This window comes from Sus scrofa, chromosome 1 (genome assembly GCF_000003025.6).
Source record: "Sus scrofa isolate TJ Tabasco breed Duroc chromosome 1, Sscrofa11.1, whole genome shotgun sequence".
NCBI classification, from domain to species: Eukaryota; Metazoa; Chordata; class Mammalia; order Artiodactyla; family Suidae; genus Sus; species Sus scrofa.
The window spans coordinates 43,171,670-43,195,155 of NC_010443.5; the positions used below are offsets into that span (position 1 = coordinate 43,171,670).

General features: G+C 41.0%; 1 protein-coding gene across 1 annotated transcript in view; it reads left to right on the forward strand.

Moving 5' to 3' along the window:
* MCM9 (minichromosome maintenance 9 homologous recombination repair factor) overlaps positions 237 to 23,486 on the forward strand; it is a 96,628-nt gene continuing 73,378 nt past the window's right edge. The window contains 5 exon segments of the mRNA XM_003353232.4: positions 237 to 545; positions 3,865 to 4,183; positions 12,204 to 12,520; positions 14,353 to 14,434; positions 20,338 to 20,538. Of these exon segments, the coding sequence (XP_003353280.3) occupies positions 3,880 to 4,183; positions 12,204 to 12,520; positions 14,353 to 14,434; positions 20,338 to 20,538 (904 nt within the window). The 5' untranslated portion in view covers positions 237 to 545; positions 3,865 to 3,879.

Here is a 23,486-nt window from a genome sequence, read left to right on the forward strand (position 1 = left end):
TGTGGGCTTAAGTCTGGCAGATATCTTAGCTCAAACCGCACAACCTCTCAAGAACAGCGCACAGCCCGGCCCCTCCCCGGCGCCCGCTCCGCCGGCCCGCCCGGGGTGGGGGGGGTGGATTTCCTCCCGGCCAGGCCCGCCCCGCCTTGCCCCGCCCGGGACCCTCCCAGCCAGTCCCGCCCCGCCCCGCCCCGCCTCTCTCCTCCCACGGCGCCTGGCGGGGCGCGCGCCCGCCCGTTTCTTCACCGGAAGAGCCACCAGAGCCGCCAAGTTGAGGCGGTGCGCGGCCCGGCGTCCGTCGGGAGCGCGGGCCCGACCGAGCCGCCCGCGTGGCTTCTGTCTCACCCGGGCGCGAGGCGGGCCCGCCGGAGCCTGCGCGCCCCCGCGGCCGACTGCGCCTGGAGCGGCCCTGCCCCGCCCCCATCTGGGGCCTCCTCCCGCCTCTCCAGCCCCGGCGCGACTCCACCACTCGGCCTGAGTTCTGTTCGCCCCTCGGCCTTGGGAGCAGCGTTCTCCCGGGGACTTCTGACTCCGCGTATCCGCCAGTAAGTGAGACCGCTGCCTCGTTTTACCATTATTTATTTCTCCTGCAGGGCATCCCAGGTTTCACCCACACCTGGTTAGTTCCAAAACTAATGAACTCCAGGACCAGGCCGGCGACAGAACGGCCCGTAGCCGAGCCTGGGAAGTGTCCGAGACCTGATAAGTTGTTGTAGGGTACCGCCTGCGACCAGAGACGGAAGTGTGGAACGTGGTTCTCTCGGCACAACTCTACTCCACATTTGCTGAGCGCCCGCGGGGAGCCGGCGGCGAAGAAGCTGGCGGGCGGGGAAGGGGCGGTGCTACTTGGGCGGGGCTTAGGGCTCGAGGGGCGTGGCTCCCTCCCGAGGGCGGTACGGCGGGTGGGCAGGCTGCGATTCCCTGTGATCTAGCTAGAGGTTGGCTCGTCTGAGTACTCCCAGGTTTTTTTTTCGTTGGCGCGTTACTTTACTTAGAGGATACAGTAGCAAAACTTGGCCTTATTTATTTTATCTTCAAATAGTCAAAAGGAAAAGGAACTTGAAAGTTGCAAAACACTGCCACCAGTCTAAATCTGGGTGAGCATGTTTCTAGGGTTAGCAAACTGCTTGGAACAGTTGTGCCCAGATGTTGAAAGTGAATGCTAGTTTTTTAGTGATGTTATTTCGAAAAGACTAAGCCAAATCTTAATATGAACCATGAATTCGGCTGCTGCCCTCTTCCTGCCGTATGTGAGGCTTCCTTTAAAATTGCTAAATTTGTGGCTCCAGATTTAATATGCATTTATAGAACTTTAGAGATTGTCTTATAGCCACTCTTGGGATTCCAGATATTTTCTTTTAAGCAAAGGCCACATCATGAGAATACTGTATGATTAGGTGAATGATTAGATGGTTACTGTTTGATTAGTTGGAATGATTAATATGATTGCTATATGATTGGTTGTTCCTTCCCAAATGCTTTTTCTACTTTAGACTTAGCTGATTTTTATTTTATTTTTTTGGCTGCACTCCTGGAATGGGGAAATTCCAAGGTGAAGTATCAAACCCTTGCCACGTAGCGGCAACACCAGATCCTTAACTCACTGAGCCACCAGGGAACTTTTTGCTTAGCTGAGTTTATATTTCCTAACCTAAACAAAATACTTAAATCAACAGTGACCATTATTTACTTTCACAAGTTGTCTTGCCTATACCATGCTCATCTCTTGATCTCATACTGGCATGGCATAAGTGTCAGATTTTTAACCTAACTATGGTATACCCCCTTTACTCCTTCCACACTTCCTAGGAGGTTCCCAGAGAAGGCAAAATATTGCTAATAGCGTGTAACATGTATTTAGGATGCTAAACTGTGAATGTCATAAGTCTTCTTTTATCTTTCTATTTCTAGAGCCTAGTACAGTAAATGGTAGTTGAATGAAATAAGTCAAAGGACATTTGTCCTCCAGCAGTCTGTTTACAAACCAAATAAGAACTTAGATGATCCACTTGGACAGTTTATTTGTAACCGTCCTTTGCCATGTCTGGATTATCACCCCATTTAAATTTAACCCTTTTCTCATTTGCGCTCCTATTTGTATACCATTTTTGCCACTGTTAGAGCACTGTTTCGTTTGATCTGTTCCTTGGTTCTCTGAGGGCATAGAGGACCTTTTATTGTGCTTTTTCATTTCCCAGAATAGTGCCCTGTACATGGTAGATATCTGCATGTATTCATGAAAATGGAATGGAGGAAGGCCCTTTTAAACTGTAGATAAAAATTTTAAAAATATGTATTGCCAGTAATGTACTATATTTCAATCCTAGTGATTTAAAGACCAGTGACCACTCTTGATAGCTGCTTTTGCTGAAGCTAATAGCTTTCCTAGGTTAGGAAAAGAAAATAGGAAAAAATTCATCTCCAAATGTAACTTTCTAAAGTCAATCTATTATTTACGTCAGGATTGGCTACCAATCTGAATAGCAGTTTTTGTTCCCTTTATGTCACAGAATACAAATGAATATGTGTGTGAATAAGATCTAGAACCAGGATGCTTGCAAAGAACTCTGCTAGGAGTCACTTAAACCAAAAGACTGGCATTTAGGATTTTAAATTTAGAGCAAGTGTATATATGGAATGTGATTAAAGAAAAGGTAAGGGCCTTTTGCATAATATATTGTAAGATTAATAAGGAGGAGATTTTGGGGAAAAGATATGGGAAAGAAATTGGACCATTTTGGATTTCGATAAACAGTACCATCATAATTCTTTGACTTAAGGTTAACTTCACTAAAAAAATAAGTTTACTAAGTGACTGTGATAGATAATTCATATCTAATTAAGATTTGAATTTCAAGTAATATATATATTTTGGGGGGGTCTTTTTTTTTTTTTTTTTTTTTTTGTCTCTTTAGGGCCGCACCTGCAGCATATGGAGGTTCCCAGGCTAGGGGTCTAATCTGGGCTGCAGCCGCCGCCGGCCTACACCAGAGCCACAGCAACGCCAGATCCCAGTCACGTCTGTGACTTGCACCACAGCTCAGGGCAATGCCAGATCCTTAATCCATTGAGCAAGGCCAGGGATTGAACCTGCAACCTCATGGTTCCTAGTCGGATACGCCACAATGGGAACTCCTCAAGTAATATTTTGAGATTAGTGTGTGACCCAAAGTCAGAATGATTTACAACCAGTCTTTTTACAACCAGTCTTTTTTGTAAACTAGTGTGTAAGTCTAGAAAATCAGGAAGTTCCCAATGTGATGCAGTGGGTTAAGAATCCGACTACAGGAATTTCCGTCATGGGAACCTGGGAACCTCAATATGCTGTGAGTGCAGCCCTAAAAAGCCAAAAAAAAAAAAAAAAAATTAAAAAAAGATCAGCTCCGGTCACTGCAGAGGTACAAGTTGGATACCCTGTCCAATGCAGAGGGTTAAAGGATCCGATGTTGCCTCAGCTGTGGCTTGGATTCAGTGTCTGGCCTGGGAACAAAGCCGTATGCGGTAAATGCAGCCATGAAGTTTTTGTTTTTTTGTTTTTTTTTTTTTTTTTTTGTCTTTTTTTAGGGCTGCCCCTGCAGCATATGGAGGTTCCCAGACTAGGGGTCGAATTGGAGCTGCAGCTGCCAACCTATGCCACAGCCACAGCAAGTCAGTATCCGAGCCACGTCTGCAACCTACACCACATAGCTCATGGCCACACCCGATCCTTAACCCACTGAGCAAGGCCGGGGATCCAACCTGTGTCCTCATGGATGCTAGTCAGATTAATTTTCACTGAGCCATGACGGGAACTCCCAAAGATTTTTTTTTTAATTAAAAAAAAAAAGAAAATCAAAGATATGACACAGTCCTCTCTTTCTTTAGTTACCTAGATCCAAGATGAATAGCGATCAAGTTACATTGGTTGGTCAAGTGTTTGAGTCCTATGTTTCGGAGTACCATAAGAACGATATTCTTCTCATCTTGAAGGAAGGAGATGAAGATGCTCATTACCCAGTTGTGGTTAATGCCATGACCCTGTTTGAGACCAACATGGAAATTGGGGAATATTTCAATGCATTCCCCAATGAAGTGCTAACTATTTTTGATAGCGCCCTACGAAGATCAGCCTTGACAATTCTTCAGTCCCTCTCTCAGTCTGAAGGTGTCTCCATGAAGCAGAATCTTCATGCCAGGATATCAGGTGAATCATTTAAGGATTTTACTGCCCTGTTATTCTTTAGGAAGATTTTGAGAAATCCCAACGTATATTGAATTTGAGCACTAAGAAATAATTGATATTTTAAAAATATCCATGGTGTAGTTTTGGCCACTTTCGGAGAAGAATAATGATTTTATACTGTATTCTCTGAATATTTGGAAGGCTTAAATACTAGCCATGCCAAATCAAGGGAGGGAGAATGTAGAGAGATGGTATGTTTGTGTGCATATATACACGTACATATGTGTGTACAAAACAGTAATTCAGCTTTCTGAGCTTTTGTGACTACTGACAATAAAAGAATTGATAATTACAAAGAGTTAGAAAAGTAGTGGATGCAAAACAATTTTAGGAAATTCATTATTTTTATATATCAAGCTTAGCTTTGTGCTGGTCGCCATTAGGCACACAACTTTTTGTTACATGAATGACAGATTTAGCATCTTAACTTTAAAGAAATTGTATTGGAGCCATCAGCAACTTGTGGCGTCAAAGCTATGTCTTTGAATTCCTGCAATCTGTGATGAAGTTGGAGAACACACATACCACTTTGTTTGAAAATAAATACTTCACAGCATGTTTCGTAAAGGTAGGGATTTACTATCAACAGAAACTACTGTTAGATGATTCCAAAACGTTTAGGAGTCACTATAGAACTCCTTGGAGGCAAATTAAGGTTCCCAAAACACCAGACGCTTGATTTAAGTGGAAACAATAGTATCTGTGATTGCACTTACTAGAATAAAATTATGAAGATTATTAATCTTTATGCATCAAACGCTAGATAATCTCTTGTAGGATCAAGAAGATATGTTCTCTTCTGATAATGTTGTAGAGGAATTGTTAAAAGGGGCTCTAGTTAATGTTACTGAAATGTTATTTAGCACATAGTTTTAGGCTGTTTATGTTTAGACTCTTTTCTTGTATGCTCAGTTTAAATACTAAATTTTTTTTTTCTTTTTGTCTATTCTAGGGTTGCTCCCATGGCATATGGAGATTCCCAGGCTAGGGGTCTAATCAGAGCTGTAGCCACTGGCCTACGCCAGAGCCACAGCAATACCAGATCCAAGCCACATCTGCAACTTGCTCCACAGGTCATGGCAACACTGGATCCTTAACCCACTGAGCAATGCCAGGGATTGAACCCGCAACCTCATGTTCCTAGTCGGATTCGTTAACCACTGAGCCACAATGGGAACTCCTAAATACTAAAAATTTGTTTGCCTGAGTGACCCTATTGCTTTCAGTGAATTAAGCCTATTTCTTCATTCTTCTCTGAGAAAGTGAATTGTACATTATTTACTACCATGGTAACATTCATTTCCTTTGTAGGCATATGCTAGACCCTTGGGAAACCAAAATGAATGTGGGATAGTCTCTCATGTAAAGGAGCTCAAGGCTATAGGGGCTGTAGTCAAATATTTACCAAATCACATATGTATGCCCACATACCTGCAACTGTGCATATTAAACTTAATTATAAAGGAGCTTATTGGCAGCTTTTATTATGTGAGGCATGCCTCACTCAAGATGCTGCAAGATCTGTTAGCTCATAGAGCAGGGAGTGAATTGTCCTAGAGGATTCACCCAAGATTTCAAGACAGAAGGTGAGGTCACAGAGGGAGGGAGATGATCCAGGCAGAATGAACCAAGGAATAGAAATAGCCTGGTTTTAGGTATATTATACTATTTTAGACTCCAGGCAAAGCATTTAATTATTAAAACCCAGGCTGCCACTGTGGCTCAGTCTCCATAGGAACATAAGACATTTTCTGGTTTTTTATTCTAGGATGTGCATTGCTTTGTCTTACAGGATTTTTACTGGTTTAAAGTACTTGCTATTTCCAGTAGTTTGGATGAAAGTTACTCAAAAACACAGTTGGCATCAAAGTAAATGAGAAAGAAAAAATAATGCTCACATGTTGTTTAAAGTAGTAGTTCTCAAACAGGCATGGGCATCAGAATCACCTGGAGGACTTGTTAAAATGCTGATTACTGGGCCTCAAGCCCACAGTTTCTTATTGAAGAGGCCTGGCCTGGGGCCTAAGAATTTTCATTTCTCAGAGCTCTGAGGCCGATCCAGCTTTCCAGGGACTATAGGCTGGAAACCACAGAGCCGTAGTAATTGATCTGGACATATCGCAAGCAGAAATGTAGACATTTCTCTCTATTTTAAAATTTTCTTGTTTCTTTTATCAGTGAATGAGTCAGAACAAGCTAAAGGTTTTTGTCGTTCAGCGCTCTGGGTGGCTTAGTGCCTGCAGTACCTGTTGCTTCACTGAAATAATTGAAGAGGACACTTAGTAATATGTATAGTTAAGATGGAAAGGTTAAAATGCATTGACATTTCTGTCAAAACATTGTCCCTTATCCTTTATTTTTTGTACCAAAATTTAGTACTGATTCTGTGATCAGTTTTTCTTAACACTATATTGCTTTTATCTGTCTATATTATAGATTTACTTAAAAATTGTAATATAAAAAACAGAATCTGAAGATCCAGTAATGTACATACCTCTGTGATACTTTACTTAAAATAATACACTTTACTATATAAAATAAACTACTTGATGATAATGATAGTCATGTTTTAAACTAATTTGCTTGATTCTAATATATGTATACACACACACACACCATAGTCAGTATCATACGTGATTCAGTTTAATAAAATAAGAACAATAAGAATGGCACATTGCCCTGGATTTTAAAAGAATAGAAGATAATTAAAAGCTGATTTTCTTAGAAAAATTAATTGTAATTGTTTAGATAGTATTTTCTTTCTAGATGCTGTAATTGAGTATAAATATAGCCCCCTTGTTGAGTTGGGCAACAGGGAATTCACTTGTCCTGGCCTCACTTAAGGAGAAGCACAGGGGGCTTGGTGAGCACGTGAGGGACCCTTGTGGCTGAGCCCTGACTCCCTCCACCTCCCACCTGCCTTCTTCATCAGTGTGTAATATCTCTCCAACATATCACCTTATGCTGATTGAGATAAAACCAGTATTGTATAGACTTTGTCATGACCCAGCGTGCACAGACCCGGGTCATCATTTGCAAGGAAAGGAAGGCATCTCTAGCCCCAAGGAGTACCTTCTTTTTCACTCTTCCTGGCAGAAGTTTCTTCCAGATTTAAAAGGCTTCTTTTGGAGTTCCTCTTCTGGCTCACTGGTAACAAATCTGACTGGCATCCATGAGGATGAGGATTCATTCCCTGGCCCTCCTCAGTGAGTTAAGGATCTGGCATTGCTGTGAGCTGTGGTGTAGGTCACAGACACAGCTTGGATACCGAGTTGCTGTGGCTGTGGCATAGGCCAGCAGCTATAGCTCTGATTCAACCTCTAGCCTGGGAACTCCCATATGCCGTGGGTGTGGCCCTAAAAAGCAATAAATAAATAAATAAAAGGCATCTTTTATGCAATAGTGCATTCATTTGACCATTTTGCTTAGCTCGTCTAGTTGTATATTTATGAGGTTCTGTCCTGGACTTAATAAGGGAGTTTTCTTGCAGAAGAGTAAACTTTAGTGCACTCTTCCTGGCTGAGTGAAAGAAGCCCTACAATAGGCACAGAAAGATTCATGCATTTTGTCTGGACTAGGAAATTGGAAGCCAGATGTGATAAAGGCAAGGCTAGAGAAAGAGAGAAAGCCCATTTCCCCTTCTCTTTTATTCACTATTTTTCTCCTTACCTTCTCCTTACCTAAAAGTGCCTAATAAAGCACTGGGCTGGGCAGAGGGGCATGAAAAGGATCTCAGGAAGTGACCTTATCCTCCAGATATAAAATGGTTAAGGAACAGTGCCCAGAAAAATGTGACTAAGGACCTAAATGAGTGGTCCCATGGTCATAGCATTTGTGGGAGGTCCTGTAGGATATGATCTCAACAGGAGATGTGAGCAGGCAATGAAAGTGTAGGGCATTACTATTAAATGAGAGGAGGGAAGGGAGGTTAAGCAACTGTTCCCATAATGTAAGTCCCTTCTATTCTTAGAGGTGATGATGTGCAAGTCAATAGAACCATGGGACTGAGGATTTAAGTGGTTTTCCTGGGTTGTATGTTGAGAAAATTACAGACCCTATCCAGAAAATTCAGGTGTATGTATACATAAAATTTTGCCTGAATTTCAAGAGGTTCAGGACTTTCCTGAAGCCCAACCATGGCCCCTAATCAAGAACTTCAATTTAGATGAGACATCAGTCTGCATCCTGAGGTCAGTGAGGATGGGGTAAGAGACCAACTTAGGGAGACGCGTGAGCCAGGTGCTATGAAGTCAGTCACCCACTCAGGCCAAACCCAGCAGGGGAGTGGGGTGGGGGGAGAAGCATAGAGCCTTTGGTGGGGGTGGCCAGAATGACCAGGAGAGACCCCTCTTTCAACTCTGTGTCCCCCTTTATCCTCTATCCACTCTTCTTTTCACAACCAAATGTTTTGACAGAGTACGTGCCTTCTTCAGCATAATGTTCTCCCCGTCACACTTTCACCTCCATCACATCGAAACTATCCTTTCCCGGTCGCCAGTGACTGCCTCATGGCCAGAGTGAGAGATGCTTGTCAGTTTTTGTCTTCTGTTATTTCCCTGCCTGGACTGTCGACCCCTCCCCTTTTGTAAAACTGCATGCTTTGCCCCATTGACAGCGAGATGGAAGCCTCTTCCCTTTCTGGTTCTGTAGGTGTTAGGGCCTCAGGGTTCAAATGACACCATCTGCTCCTGGATCCTGCATTCTCTTCCTGATGGGGTAGCCTCCATCCTAAACCTAGCAGCAAGTGCCAACTCTGTTTATTTATTGATTTTTTTAAGCCAGGATCTGTCTCTTAAGCTTGGTATCCAGGTAGCCTCTTGTCTGTCAGATGTTTCAAACTAGAGATATTTTCTTACAAACTCAGTGTATCAAAAAGTGTAGTCATGATTTCCCTCTGCTGAAAATGCTATTTCCTTATTTATTCTTTTAATAGATATTTACTGACTGACTACCATGTGCCTTGCAGAATTCCCAGACTCAGTTAATGGAACCAGAGAACTAGAAGTCACTCTAAATGTCACCTTCTTCCTTGTACTTTATCTCTAATTGGTCTCAAAGCTCACATAGTACCTTTAATATCTATTCCTCCCCTCTTCCTTGCCTGCCTTTCATCTATCTTTTAGTGTTTTTAAAATTTTATTGAAATATAGTTGATTTACAATGTTGTGTTAATTTTTGCTATACAGCAAAGTGACTCAGTTATACATTATATATATTCTTTTTCATTATGTTTATCACAGGATATTGAATATAGTTCCCTGTGCTATACAGTAGGACATTGTTTATCCATCCTGTGTATAATAGTTTTGCCTCTGCTAATCCCAGACTCTTAATCTTTTCCTCCTTTCCACCTCTGGCAACCATAACGCTGCTCTCTATATCTGAGTCTGTTATTGTTTCATAGATATGTTGATTTGTAGCATATTTTAGATTCCACATAGAAATGACATCATATGGTATTTGTCTTTCTCTTTCTGACTACTTAGTGTGATAAAATCTCTAGGCCCATCCCTGTTGTTGCAAATGGCATTATTTCTTTTTTCATGGCTGAGTAGTCTTTCATTGCTACTGGAATGGATATCACATCTTCTTTATCCATTCATCTGTCAAAGGACATTTAGGTTGTTTTGAGGGTTTTTTCGACCCTTTTTGTCACAGCTGAACCTGTGAAATATGGAAGTTCCTAGGTTAGGTGTTGAATTGGAGCTGCAGCTGCTGGCCTACGCCACAGCCATGGAAACACCAGATCCGAATCACATCTGTGGACCTGAACAGCAGCTTGAATCCTTAACTTACTGCACTGGGCCAGGGATCGAACCCTTTCATCCACAGCAACATGAGCCACTGCAGTCAGATTCTTAACCCATTGCACCACAGTGGGAACTCCCAGGGTTTCCTTTTGAAGCAGTGAAAATATTCTGAAATTAGACAGTGGTAGTGATTGTATAACCTTGTGAATGTACTAATAACCACTGAATTAAATACTTTAAAAGGGCAAATTTTTGGTGCATAAACTATATTCTCATTTTTAAAAAGCATTGAGAATCTACAGGCAGAGTGAAGACCTGTTGCCATAATATACATCCAATTCAGGCCAAGTAAGAAGAGACATCTCCCACTTGGTTTTTTTTGTTTCTTAACATTGTAGCATATGAACTAAAAGAGAACATTGTGCCCTTGAAACATAAGCCATGGGAATATGAGGACTAGATCTATTCTTAATGAAAATCTTTGGGTTGGTTAGTTTGGCTTTTACTTGGTTTTAACTACAAATATTGGTGTGTTCTTGGTAGCTCAACATTTAGCTACGTGCAGCTGATTTAGCAGGTGCCTGAGATCAACAATGAAGAATGAGTAGAGTGAATATTTTTTAATGGATAAAACACCTGCTTTAATCCTTCCCCAACCTCTCTGTCTATTCCTGCACATGTCAGCCTCAGGGTGTTTTAATGAAGTATTCCCCAGGAATTTGGAAATAGGGAAATGAGTTTGTTTTCTGAGAATTAAACTATAAAGACAACACAGATTAGAGCATAGATACACAAAATCATCCTAAGCAAAAGTATGGCTCCCTTACTGGCAAAATATGATGCAATCCAAGTTAATATAAATAAAGAATATTTCCATTAGAAAGCAGGCAAGCCATGAGTTCCCATCATGGCTCAGCGGTAACAAATCTGACTATTATTCATGAAGATGTGGGTTCAGTCCATGGCCTCACTCATTGGGTTAAGGATCCAGCATTGCCATGAGCTGTAGTGTAGGTTGCAAATGTGGCTCGGATCTGGTGTTGCTGTGGTTGTGGTGTAGGCTGGCAGCCGCAACTCCCATTTGACCCCTAGCTTAGGAACTTCACTATGCTGCAGGTGCAGCCCTAAACAAACAAACAAACAAAAAGCAAGCAAGCAGGCAAGTTAACCTCAGAAGTATAGAAAAAGGAGTCATAGTGGCAAATGAATGTCACAGTGCCCTCCCTGTTCATATAGTATGTGATATAAAGAGAGTCTCAGCCAGCAGCAGAGAAAATTTAAGTATGTCTGTATAGTTCTAACCTGTAACACCAGATTAATGTAGCTTTCCCCTCATCTAACCATTTTACGATTTTTAAAAAATTCCTTGCCTCCCAAATTGCCTTTTGATGATGACAACAATAATGATGACAATGGCGATGATTTGGCTTTCAGAGTAAATATATCACCAGGGAGAAAATCATACCCATTATGGTCATTTCTCATGAGCTTGGTAAATTTCACAGCTCTGTACTCAGTGTTGATGTTTATCAGATTTCAGAGCTACTAAGTTTCAGGTACAAGGTAACAGACCGTAGGTCATGAACCAGAGTTAAATTCTACATTAATAAACCTGTTAGGAGGCAGCCCTTGACCATCACAGCCAGCATCTCTCTATTCCAGCGGTACCTTGTAGTCAAATATGAGGGCATTTCCACATCAGAATTTTCTTTGGCATTTTGCACGTTTTAAGTTGCCTGTTTATTAATGGTGAAAACCCACAAGGTTTTTAAAGGATAAAGTGATGCTGTAGGTTAACCTCTAGGTAATTCAAGGCTTGAAAACACTGTCAGCTTTATGTATTAATAAATCCCGAACCTAACTGGAAAAAGCACTAGCCTTTGGTCATTCCCCTGCCATCTCTTTGTCACTCAGCTTGGGCGTTTACTCAGAGTCATCAGTTGATTTTATGTGTGGCATATGGTGGTCTATTCTTCATTAAATGAGGTTAAAGTTATATACTATATTTACATCCTACTGAGATAGCCCTTTGAGGGAATTAAAAGAGAATCTATCAATAATTGTTACTTGAAATAATTCTTTTCTGTTTTCTTGAGTTGATCTGACTTTTTTCTTAAGTAAAACACAAAGATTTTTTTTCTGAAATTATACTTTCCCCTTCAGAAAAATATATTGCATGGAATTAATCCCCAGTGTATAAGTTAATGTGGTTTTGTTTTGTTTCTCCTCAGGATTGCCTGTTTGTCCCGAGCTGGTGAGGGAGCACATCCCAAAAACCAAGGATGTGGGACACTTTTTATCTGTCACTGGGACAGTGATCCGAACAAGTCTGGTGAAGATCCTGGAGTTTGAACGGGATTACATGTGTAATAAGTGCAAGCATGTCTTTGTGGTCAAGGCTGACTTCGAGCAATATTATACCTTCTGCCGGCCATCCTCATGTCCCAGCTTGGAGAGCTGTGGTTCCACAAAATTCACTTGCCTCTCAGACTTGTCTTCATCTCCAACTCGGTGTAGAGATTATCAGGAAATCAAAATTCAGGAACAGGTAAATGATCAAATGAATGAGAAATGTAGCAAATTTGAAGAAGTGTTTTTCAGCTGTAGGTAAATTGCCAAGATGCAAGAATCCGTAAAGGATTACAAATGGAACTTGTGTCATCACTTGGTAGAATATCAAGTGTGAAACTGCCACATAGAGGATAAATTTAGGGGAGTTCCCGGTGTGGTTCAGTGGGTTAAGAACCTGACTAGTATCCATGAGGACATATGTTCGATCCCTGGCCTTGCTCAATGAGTTAAGGATACAGCGTTACCATGAGTTGCAGTGCAGGTCATAGATGCAGCTCGGATCTGGTGTTGCTGTGGCTTTCGTGTAGGATGGCAGCTACAGCTCCAATTTGACCCCTAGTCTGGGAACTTCCATATGCTGCGGGTAAAGCCGTAAAGAGGAGAAAAAATAAAAGAGTGTAAAATTTAGGAACCATAAAATAATCATCTTTTTATAGCAAACATTGGCAAAAAGGGTTATGAAATGACTTAAAGAAGTGAATATTTAAGAAGTTCAAACTAGTTGTACTTAACTGACAGGAAAAAATTAAATGGGTTTAATTGATTGTTAAACATTAATGTGGTCAGGAATTGGGGTTTAGGTTCAATTTACTTGCTGTGCCAAATGAGGCGAACATAAATAAACACTCTTTAACATGTGGGAGTGAGCCTGATCTTCCTTCATTTGCTGCTTAAGCACAAAGGCTTATCCAATATCAAGGACTCAGACCCTTTCTGTCTTTCCACACCATTCTTAACACACAGCTTCTATTTTTTTTTTTTTCAATGTATGAAGTAGCTTTATTAATATAGGATGCTTGTAAAGGAGAAAAGCAGGCAGGCAAGAGGGCTCTGCCCTGAGAACTAAGTGGGCTACATTTTTATAATCAAAGGAAAAGTGGGAAGGGGGAGAAGACCATCTTCTTTGTCCTTCGTGAAGGTGTTGCAGGAAAATGGGGCACAAGAGCATGGTCATGTCCCCGGTCTCAGATGAGTTCCTTGGACAGGCAGCTAAGTGAAGGTCCTTGGCTTCGTGCAGGAAAGACTTCAAGGGTGAGCCATAATGCAATGAAAGCAGGTTTATTGAGAGAGAGACACATGAAGCTGAATGTGGTCTGTCTCCTAAGGCGAGAGTTGCCCCAAGGCATGGGGTCATCTTGGAAAGTGAGAGCAGCCACATGGCTCTCTTCTTAAGGTGTGTGGTCCAGGATGGTGGCTACAACTCTGTCACATCTGTCTGCCTGTTGAAGAACAGGAAAAAGAAGACGAGTGCACCTGTCATCTAACCCAAGTCTCCATTTAATCAGCCTCCCTCATTCTCCTGCAGCTCATCTGTTTATATGTTGGTGGTCAGAACTTAGTCATATGACCACACCTAGCTGCAAGGAAGTCTGGGGGATTAGCCTTCTTACTGGGCGTGTGTCCTTGTGGGATACAAAACCAAGGTTCTGTTACCAGAGAATAGTCAAAGGAACTGAGTGATTTGGCCCCGGTCTTAGGATTAGAGGTCAGGAAAAACTGCTTCTCTGTTCTAGTTAAGTAACTTTGTTATTGTTTAGTAGTTGCAGCATACATTTATTTTGACCATCTATAAAGTAGATTATATTTGGAGATATTTTTCATATTGGTGTTTTTATTTTACTCTTGTTTTGGTGAATTCTTAAATGGATAGTAGACAGAATTTTCAAGAAAATTCCATAAATCCCCATCATAACCAAGTTGTATCATAGTACCACAGAAATAGAAACAGTAATTTGAAGAACTGCTAGGCTTCTGAATACTTAGTGTGTGTTTAAGCATCCTCAGTATCTGCTTTCTTTTCCTCGCTAGGTTCAAAGGCTGTCTGTCGGAAGTATCCCACGGTCTATGAAGGTTATCCTGGAAGATGACTTAGTAGACAGCTGTAAGTCAGGTAAGAATGAACTCTTGCTAGCTTACCTAGTAGGTCCTGAAGTCTGAATTAGGAAAAGCCACTTTTTATTTTCCCCAAGATCAATGGCAAGTGAGTGTGGAGGCTTGGTTGCTTAGTTGCTCACCTTGAGAACAGAGCCTGGTGAGAGATGGGTGGTGATAGCAGGAGAGAAGCTAGGCTGGAGTCTAGTGCTCTAGTCCAGCTGCTTGTTCTATAGATGAAGAACCTACATCGCCCAAGGTCACTGGGAGAAGTAAGTGGCCAAACTGGAATGTGAACTTAGATCCACTGACCTCTAGTCCAGTGCTCTCTTAGGTGCACCAGAGCTTAACAGCAGCAGCATTGAAAAATGTAGTGGTTTAGTGGGCATTTATATAAAACGCAGCAGAGGAAGTGACTGTCAAATGCTACGGTACTCTAACTAGTGTTCTTCTCTGTTCTATGCTGGTGACACCACTATAGGAGTCACATTGACTTGGGTCTCCTGACCTCAGAGGGTCCTTAGTGTTTCCATTGGCCAAGTGCCTGAATTGGGAAGGAACTCAAAACCATACTGACAGAAGAACCGTGGGTGTTTAGCCTCAGAAGCCTCAAGAAGAATGTGACAGCCAACTTTCTTTAGTTGGAAGATTGTTGGATAGAAATCGAGTTGTACTTAGATGTTGTTGGACATCAGTGGGTTGGAGCTGCAGGAAGGTAGATTTTGTCTCAGTATCTAATATACAGAGGTGTCCAGCATGAGCTCTGGATGATGGTGAGTTTCTTTTCTCAGACAAGTAGAGGATGTACAGCAATTTATTAGCAATCTGGGCCTCATGGTGGTGGTTAATCTGGATGGTCTTCCATGTTCCAGGCAAATCAAAGACTCTGAGCCTCCAAGCTCTTCTGGAAATTTGAGGATTTTAGAAGCCTGGTTGTTGCAATCTCATTCTGAGCCATGTTTTGATCTTTGGGGCAACCAGACAGCCCCTAAGCTCTCCTTTGTCCCTCTCAACTCATCTTGTCCCCTCTTACTCTCCTTACTGGGGAGCTTGAGAAGAAATCAAACTTAAAATATTTGCAGAAGGATTAGTATGGGCCCACATCTATAGAGACATGTTCTATGCTGAGTTAATAAAATCATTGTCTTTACAAAGAAAATGGTAGGGAAAGATTTTATTTGAAAAATAAAGATATTAGGAGATTTTGTAAAAACAGCTTTGTTGCTCAAGAAGGTAAATACTATTCTCCCTTCTGCAGTAACTATATTTAAATATCATAAGAGATATTCTTTTTTTTTTTTTTTTTTTTTGCTTTTTATGGCCACACCCATGGCATATGGAAGTTCCCAGGCTAGGGGTTGAATCGGAGCTGTAGCCGCCAGGCAGCCACAGCCACAGTGACTCGGGATCCCAGTCTCGCCTGTGACCTACACCACAGCTCACGGCAATGCAAGATTCTTAACCCATTGAACAAAGCCAGAGATGGAACGCATGTCTTCGTGGATCCTAGTCGGGCTTGTTAACCCCTGAGCCACAAAGGGAACTCCCATTTATTCTTAATAAAATTTGGTGTGCTTTAAAATGGATGTGGTGGTGATATGCAAATATAATGCAAAAGAAATCATGAGAAAATAAAGCTTTCTTCAGTTGGTAGGGAGTAGGGCTATAAAATTGATAAGGGTACTGGTCAGCTAGAGGCAAAGATCTCAGATAGAAGCAGATGGGCTTCAAAGTGATAATCTCAAAGTTTTAATCAAAAACTTTTTTTGTAACCAAAGTGCTTGATGTTTCTGTATTTCACCACAGGTACCCTCATCTGCCCTGCTTCTCCCCCACTTTCTCATTAACAAAACTGACAGGCCCTAAAGACTGAAGTGTAAAGCTTATATAAGTCTTTCAGATTTATACACTTTCAATCCCAAACCAGGTCGTCCTCAGAGCTGCAAAGCTTTCAGCATCTTCTCTGAGGCTACTCTTTCTAACCTAAGAAAAGGTGAATGGAAACGTATTCCCCTAAAGCCAGATTCTTCTGCTCCCTAAACACATTCCCGGGCCTTGACCAGACCTTTGTTATGAGAAGGATATGAGAGCTTAGTCTTTCTTTTTCCTTCTCTATTTCCATATAACTTAAAAACTGTTGCTTTTACTGTTTGCCTAAAAATTTCTTTTTTCATTTGGGCCACACATTTGGGCATATAGAAGTTCCCAGGCAAGGGGTTGAATCAGAGCTGCAGCTGCTGGTCTATACCACAGCCACGGCAACGCCAGATCAGAGCCATGGCTGCAACCAGCGCTGCAGCTTGCAGCAATGCCAGATCCTGAACCCACTAAGCAAGGCCAGGGATTGAACCCGAATCCTCTCACGTTCTTTACCCACTGAGCCACAGTGGGAACTCCAGCTAGCAATTTCTATTGGCTACTTAACATTTAATTTGAATTGAAAGTGGATCAGAAAGTGGAAATGATTGTTTTCAATGATTGTCCTTCAGTTCACTTCAACATTTTCTGCTTTAAATATTTTCCACTAAAACGTCTTAATCTCTGAATGAAACAAGTAGCACCAGCGTTTCCTTGGGCAGTAACAGGCATGTCTGATTTCTTATTTCATGTCCCAGTGCTCCGCTACTGGACTCATTGAAAATACTTCATTTTCTCTAAATTCTATCATTTTTTCTTAACCCTAGGCTTCTCTAGATGCCTCATTTATAAAATATTTACTGAGCTGACATTTCATTAAAATGATGAGGCAAAGCCTCTACAGAAACAAAGATTTCAATATCTAGAGTCAAGAATAATTCTTTATCAAAGACGTCCCCCTTCCATCCAAGAATCACCAACCCATAGTTTGAAATTTGTGTCACATATGTCAACAGTTTATAGTTGTCTACACAGTGTTCTGAGTAAATACCAACTGTGATGGTGGGTTGCCTGCTAAATGGACAAGACTACATCAAAGTACCTTGTTCATAAGATTCTAGTTTTTAACTAGATGCTGTATGTCTGGATCAGCAAAGCAGTGCTTATGTGAGCTTTGCCAGACAGGAAAATGTCCTTTGATGGGGATTAAGATGTTTTCATGCAATTTACCTAAATTGAATTCTGTCTGCACTTAAAAAAAAAAAAAAAAAAATCTTAAGCTGTTTTTCTTTCACACATCACTAATAATAAAGAATGGATGGAAGCAGCCTGTCAACAGCTATTTCTTCATTTATCCATGGCTACAAACCTCTGTGAGAATCAGAAGACATGAATAGCATACTCCTTGCCCTTGAGAAATTTACAGTCTAGTTAGGAACCCCAATCTGACATTGCAGAGTAATCAAGTTGGAGGTTGTGTCCTGGCAACTGGGAGATCAGAGGTGGGTCTGACCAGCGCTCTTTGTAAATTTGCTGCAGAAGATAGGGGGCCACAGAGATGGGATAGAAAAGTTAGAATTTTAGCTTCCTGAAAATAACATTGTTTATAGTAACATTTACTGTGGAAAAACATACAAGTTTCAAACAAGTATCTATTGCCTTGGACTATCATGTATACCTCACAATTGTTCTGATAATCTGTCACAATAAATATCTGAGTAAATGAAAATATATATATTGAAGGTTGTTTTTTTGTTTGTTTTGGGGTTGGTTTTTGTTTTTTGTTTTTTGTTTTTTTTGCTTTATAAGGCTGCACATGCAGCGTATGGAAGTTCCTAGGCTAGGAATCAGATCAGAATTGCAGCTGTTGGCCTACACCACAGCACAGCAATGCAGGATCCAAGCCACAGTGGCGACCTACACCACAGCTCACAGCAACCCTGGATCCTTAACCCACTGAGTGAGACGAGGGATGGAACCCGAATCCTTATGGATACTAGTCGGATTCGTTGCCGCTGAGCCACAGTGGGAACTCTTATTGGAGAGTTTTTTTAATGGTATCAGTTGCTCTACAAATGTAAAGTAGATTTACTAATAATAGCTAATATTTATTGAGCACTTATTCTAGATATTGCATTAAGTACTTTATATGCATTATCTGAGCTAATTCTCACTATAGTTCTGTGATGTAAATATAATTATTCCCATTTCGTAGATCAAAAAATAAGCTCAGTGTATTAGGTAGCTTGCCCACGGTCACATAGCCAGTGAGAGGTGGAGCTGGGATTTGAATCCACCTCTGAAGAGTCAGTGCTCTTGGGCATTCTCTACATTACCCCTGCATAGTGAAGTCAGCTTATTCCTAGTGGGTCTAGTTTCTGAAAGTGAAGTTTCTCATTCGACTAATATAGAAACAATCTACTATAACTCATTAAAATGACCATAGATAGTAGAGAATGGTTCCAAGCGCTCATATAAAGTTGCCATGGTCATTTGCATCTAAAAAATTGGGGACAGATAGTATAGTAAATGATCACTATTCCTGATTGGATTTGCAAACAATCCAAGGAGTAATTTTGGAAGGATGTTGAAAACATAAGTAAGGAACCCATTTAATATATTTGTTACCATTTACTATGAAGTCGCCTTTGGCTAGAAATATGCCTTCTATTGTGTGAATTGCTACCACCAGTTCCATGCATATAGCATTTATAAAACACTTTTCTTCAGGAAATCAAAAGCCCTGCAGATTACACATTACACATTGATGTTTAGAGAGTGAAAGGCATTTTACATCCACAAATATCCTATATTTGACACAGGCTCAGAAATAAAGACTTAGATATTAGTTCAGAGACAGTGTTTGTTGTGCAAACTAAACGCTAGAGTTGGATTTAATGTACTCCAACATCCTATGTTCAACAAGATTGAAATCTTGGGGACTAGGATTATGTTTTGTTTTGGTTTGGTTTTAACCTCCAAATTTTCGTCAGTACCAAAATATCAAATGTCTAGCATTCACCTCTACTTGTTAATTGATGCATCACATTGTATATAATAATAAAAACAGATGTCAGTATTTTAGCTAATGTGCCTAAAAGTTACACAAGGCCTCTTAGGCAAATTCGTAAAAGTTAAATGTTCTACCCATCAATTAGGAATGGGAGAGTTCCCTTAGGTGGGAAGGAACCAATCAAGAAGGAACAGGCAGGGTTGTTTTCTTGTGTTTTCATAGCTTATAGAAAGGAGCTTTGAAGTAGAACAGCTATTCATTCATTTCTTAGTGCACACATCCTTTTGTGCATTAAAAAAAAAAAGACAGTGAGTAAATGTTAACAAATGTGGTTAAGTAAAAATAAGTATGTAAGAAACTAAAACTAGTATCATAGCATCCATCATGATAAGATTGTCATTTTCTGACACCAAATTGATTATGCAGTTGACCCTTGAACAACACAGTTTTAAACTGAGTGGGCCCACTTATACACGGATTTTTTTTTTTTTTTTATGGTATATACTGTAGTAGTTCACAATTCATGGTTGGTTGAATACGTGGATGTGGAACCACAGATTCAGAGGGCTGACTCTGGGACTTGAGCATCTGCAAACCTTGGTATCTGAGATGGGTTCTGGAACCTATCCCTGTGATCCTGAGGCTGCAGTATAACCTGGCTATAATCCCCACATCTTCTTTAAGTGAGAACTATATGGTTAGGAGTTCTGAGAGGAAGGACACTGCACCCGATATAATCAAGGTGAATATATCATCCGGTAAACTATTTTCCTAGAGAAAGGTTATAATCTGGTGTGGGTACCATGTGGCAGATAAAGAAAAGTTAAAATACTGGCTCTAGCTTTTAGCTGTGCAAATACAAGTGCCTGTTTAAAAAAAAAATCAGGACTCCATGGTGTTCTTTTGCTCCAGATAGCTTCTGGATGAAATGTGCACCACTCTAAACCCTGGTGGGGTAGTGGTTTATTTCTTAGTTGTGGTCCTTTGTCATGCAAGTTTGTACCCAAGTAGGCAGGATGCTACTGCTGGACTCACTTGGTGCTTTTTCCCAGGCGATGACCTCACTATTTATGGTGTTGTAATGCAACGATGGAAGCCCTTTCAGCAAGATGTGCGCTGTGAAGTGGAGATAGTCCTGAAAGCCAATTATGTCCAAGTAAATAATGAGCAGTCTACAGGGATCAACATGGATGAGGAGGTCCGAAAGGAATTTGAGGATTTTTGGGAATACTATAAGAGCGACCCCTTTGCAGGTTTGTGCTTAAGGGTTACGCGGCTGATAATTATTAATGGCATTTCACTCAGCAGTTAAATGTGATGTTTAGGATTTACATGCTGTGTGTCAGTGCCTGTATTCAAAGGGAGTAGCACTAGTCAGTAGCTCTAGCTCTCGTCTTCCTTTGAAACCCTTTTCTGCCATAATCTTTTCTATTTAGAGCTCTTATTGGAAATTTCAAAAGATTTTCCATTACTGTTTTCTTTTTAACATCTCTTATATTGCCAAAACAGTTTCAGTTTTCTACTTTCTTTACCAATTAAATATATAGTTTCTCCTTAAACAGGCAAAACTCATCCTATTGCGAAACCTCATCCTGACAAGCCATATTTCTTTTCTGATGTATATTATACAGTTAAGACAGCTTCACACTGTTTTAGCTGAAGATTTTAAAATATGGAATAACCAGGAAAGAGATGATAAGAGAAATGGCAGGAATTCCCATTGTGGCTCAGCAGTAACAAACTTGACTAGAATCCATGAGGACACAGGTTCCATCCCTGGCCTCGCTCAGCAGGTTAAGGATCTGGCATTGCCATGAGCTGTGGTGTAGGTCACAGATGTGGCTCGGATCCCATGCTGCTGTGGCTATGGCATAGGCCAGCAGCTGCAGCTGCAGCTCTGATCGACCCCTAGCCCAGGAACATCCATATGCCGCACATGAGGCACTAAAAAGACCAAAAAAAAAAGATGGAAAATGCTTTGTTGTCACTGCAGAAATTTTTGATTATAACACTGAGTTGTAATTACACAGATTAAAACATTACAGCCTTTGGATTTGTAGAGTATTTTTTATTTAAAAATCCCAAATGTATAAAACACCAATTAAATCTTCAAATATCTGTTTTCATTCTTCTTTGGAGGCATCATCTGAGAAAAATAAACGGAAGCCAGTAATATACTAATTCTGATGAATTTCACCTCAAATCTAATACAGTGCTTATTCTTAAATCACATGCTGAACTGGACACATATCATTTCTTACCCCCCCCCCCAAAAAAAGGCTTTCATTTGCCTAAATACAGGCAGTTAGCTTTTATTTTGTGGGATGATTTTCTTTTTTTTTTGCTTATAAGTGTAACACGTATATGGTGGTGGCTGATCATTCTTTTATCTGACCCATACAGAAAGAACCAAAGTTCTCTTGGAGTTCCTGTTGGGACGCAGTGGTTAGCGAATCCGACTAGGAACCATGAGGTTGCGGGTTTGGTCCCTGCCCTTGCTCAGGGTTAACGATCCGGCGTTGCCGTGAGCTGTGGTGTAGGTTGCAGACACGGCTCGGATCCTGCGTCGCTGTGGCTCTGGCATAGGCTGGTGGCTACAGCTCCGATTCAACCCCTAGCCTGGGAACCTCCATATGCCGTGGGAGCGGCCCAAAGAAATAGCAAAAAGACAAAAAAAAAAACAAAAACAAAAACCAAAGTTCTCTACATTGTGGCTTTATTAAGCAAGGCTATAAGAATCAAATGTATTTTTAATTTTTTTTAAGTTGTTTCATAGAATCTAATCCTCGCAAAAATCCATAACGCTTCCTTGGACCACAATCATTCCAAATCAATCCCAGTGCCACAGCTACACTCCACCTAGTAAGTGATGGAAAAGCATCAAACAGCACTCTTACCAGCCCATCAGAGGTGCTTTGTGCTGGCGATTAAAAAGAGTCTATCTTGTTTTAAGTAGGTTATGGCAGTACATCTCATTTACAGAGTGAAAGGAAGAAATAAATATAAATACTAAATATATTAAGTAGGAAAACAGGTAGAAAACGAGGCAGCGTTTTTCTTTTTAGTATGAACAGATTCTGCTTTCTTAGTTTCCTAAGTATCAGCCCACTATATTTTATCATTTCAAAGTGTATGTGTGATTGGGTGGGTGGGGGAAGGTGGAGAACTGCATCCAGAAGTGTGTCTTTGTCGTGCTAGTCTAAAGCCAGAGATTACTTCACTGCTCAGCTCTGGGAGGTTGGCCTACTTCATTAAATCTGATGCTGTATTGACAAGGAGCTAAAGATTTTCTTCTAACCTACACTGACCTCAGGAATCCCCTGACCCTGATGTTTAGATGCAGAGAGAAACCCAAACGAAGGAATTGGGATCTACTGGGCCATCTGAACCCACTCCAGGGTGACTCATTTATCTGAGCTCTAAGAAGTTCTCTTCACTGGGGCAAAGGGTGGCCATGCCACAAAGTGGATTACATGGACACACTATTAACATGGTCTAGAACCAGAAATTCAGGAGGGAGGGAAGGAATGGGGCAGTATTCACGCTAGTGCATTCTCTTCCATGATACAGTCCCATGGGAACTTTTATTGCCAAGACCCTAGGAATCGAGTTTTGCAACTTCAGATAACAAATTTAGGGAATGGACCTTCCCCTTTGCTTGTCTCTAGTACCTCAGACCTAACTTCAGAGTGTATCTTTTGTGCTGACCAGTGTGAGGAAACCTTGAGTGAGAACTAAGCACAAATAATAGAGGGAATATGTTAATTAACAGTTAAGTAGCTCCTACTGTGAGCCAGGTATTGATCTGTGTGCTGTGCACTTATTAACTCATCTAATCCTTAACCTTATGCAAAACCGTTATTATCACAGATAAGGAAGTGGAGACAGGTTAAGAAACTTGCCCGAGGTCAGATAGCTAGTCAGTATTCGCACTGAGCTCTGACATTGGAGCCTATGGGATGTGCTTCCGGTCAACACATTTACTCAGAAAGCTGGCTCTTTAGAAGTTTAGGCTTGAGTGTTTCCCAGGTCAGTTTGCCTACTTGTTACCTGCTTGTCAAGGCTCTTCCTTCTTTCTTTGTATGTGTAATCTCTAGATTCTGCTCAGAATTTACTTACCTGCTGTCAGGTCTTAACTGCTTAGATTTTAGATCTCTCATCTTTTCTCTCTGGGCTTCCTACCTTAGGAAAGGGAGGGATT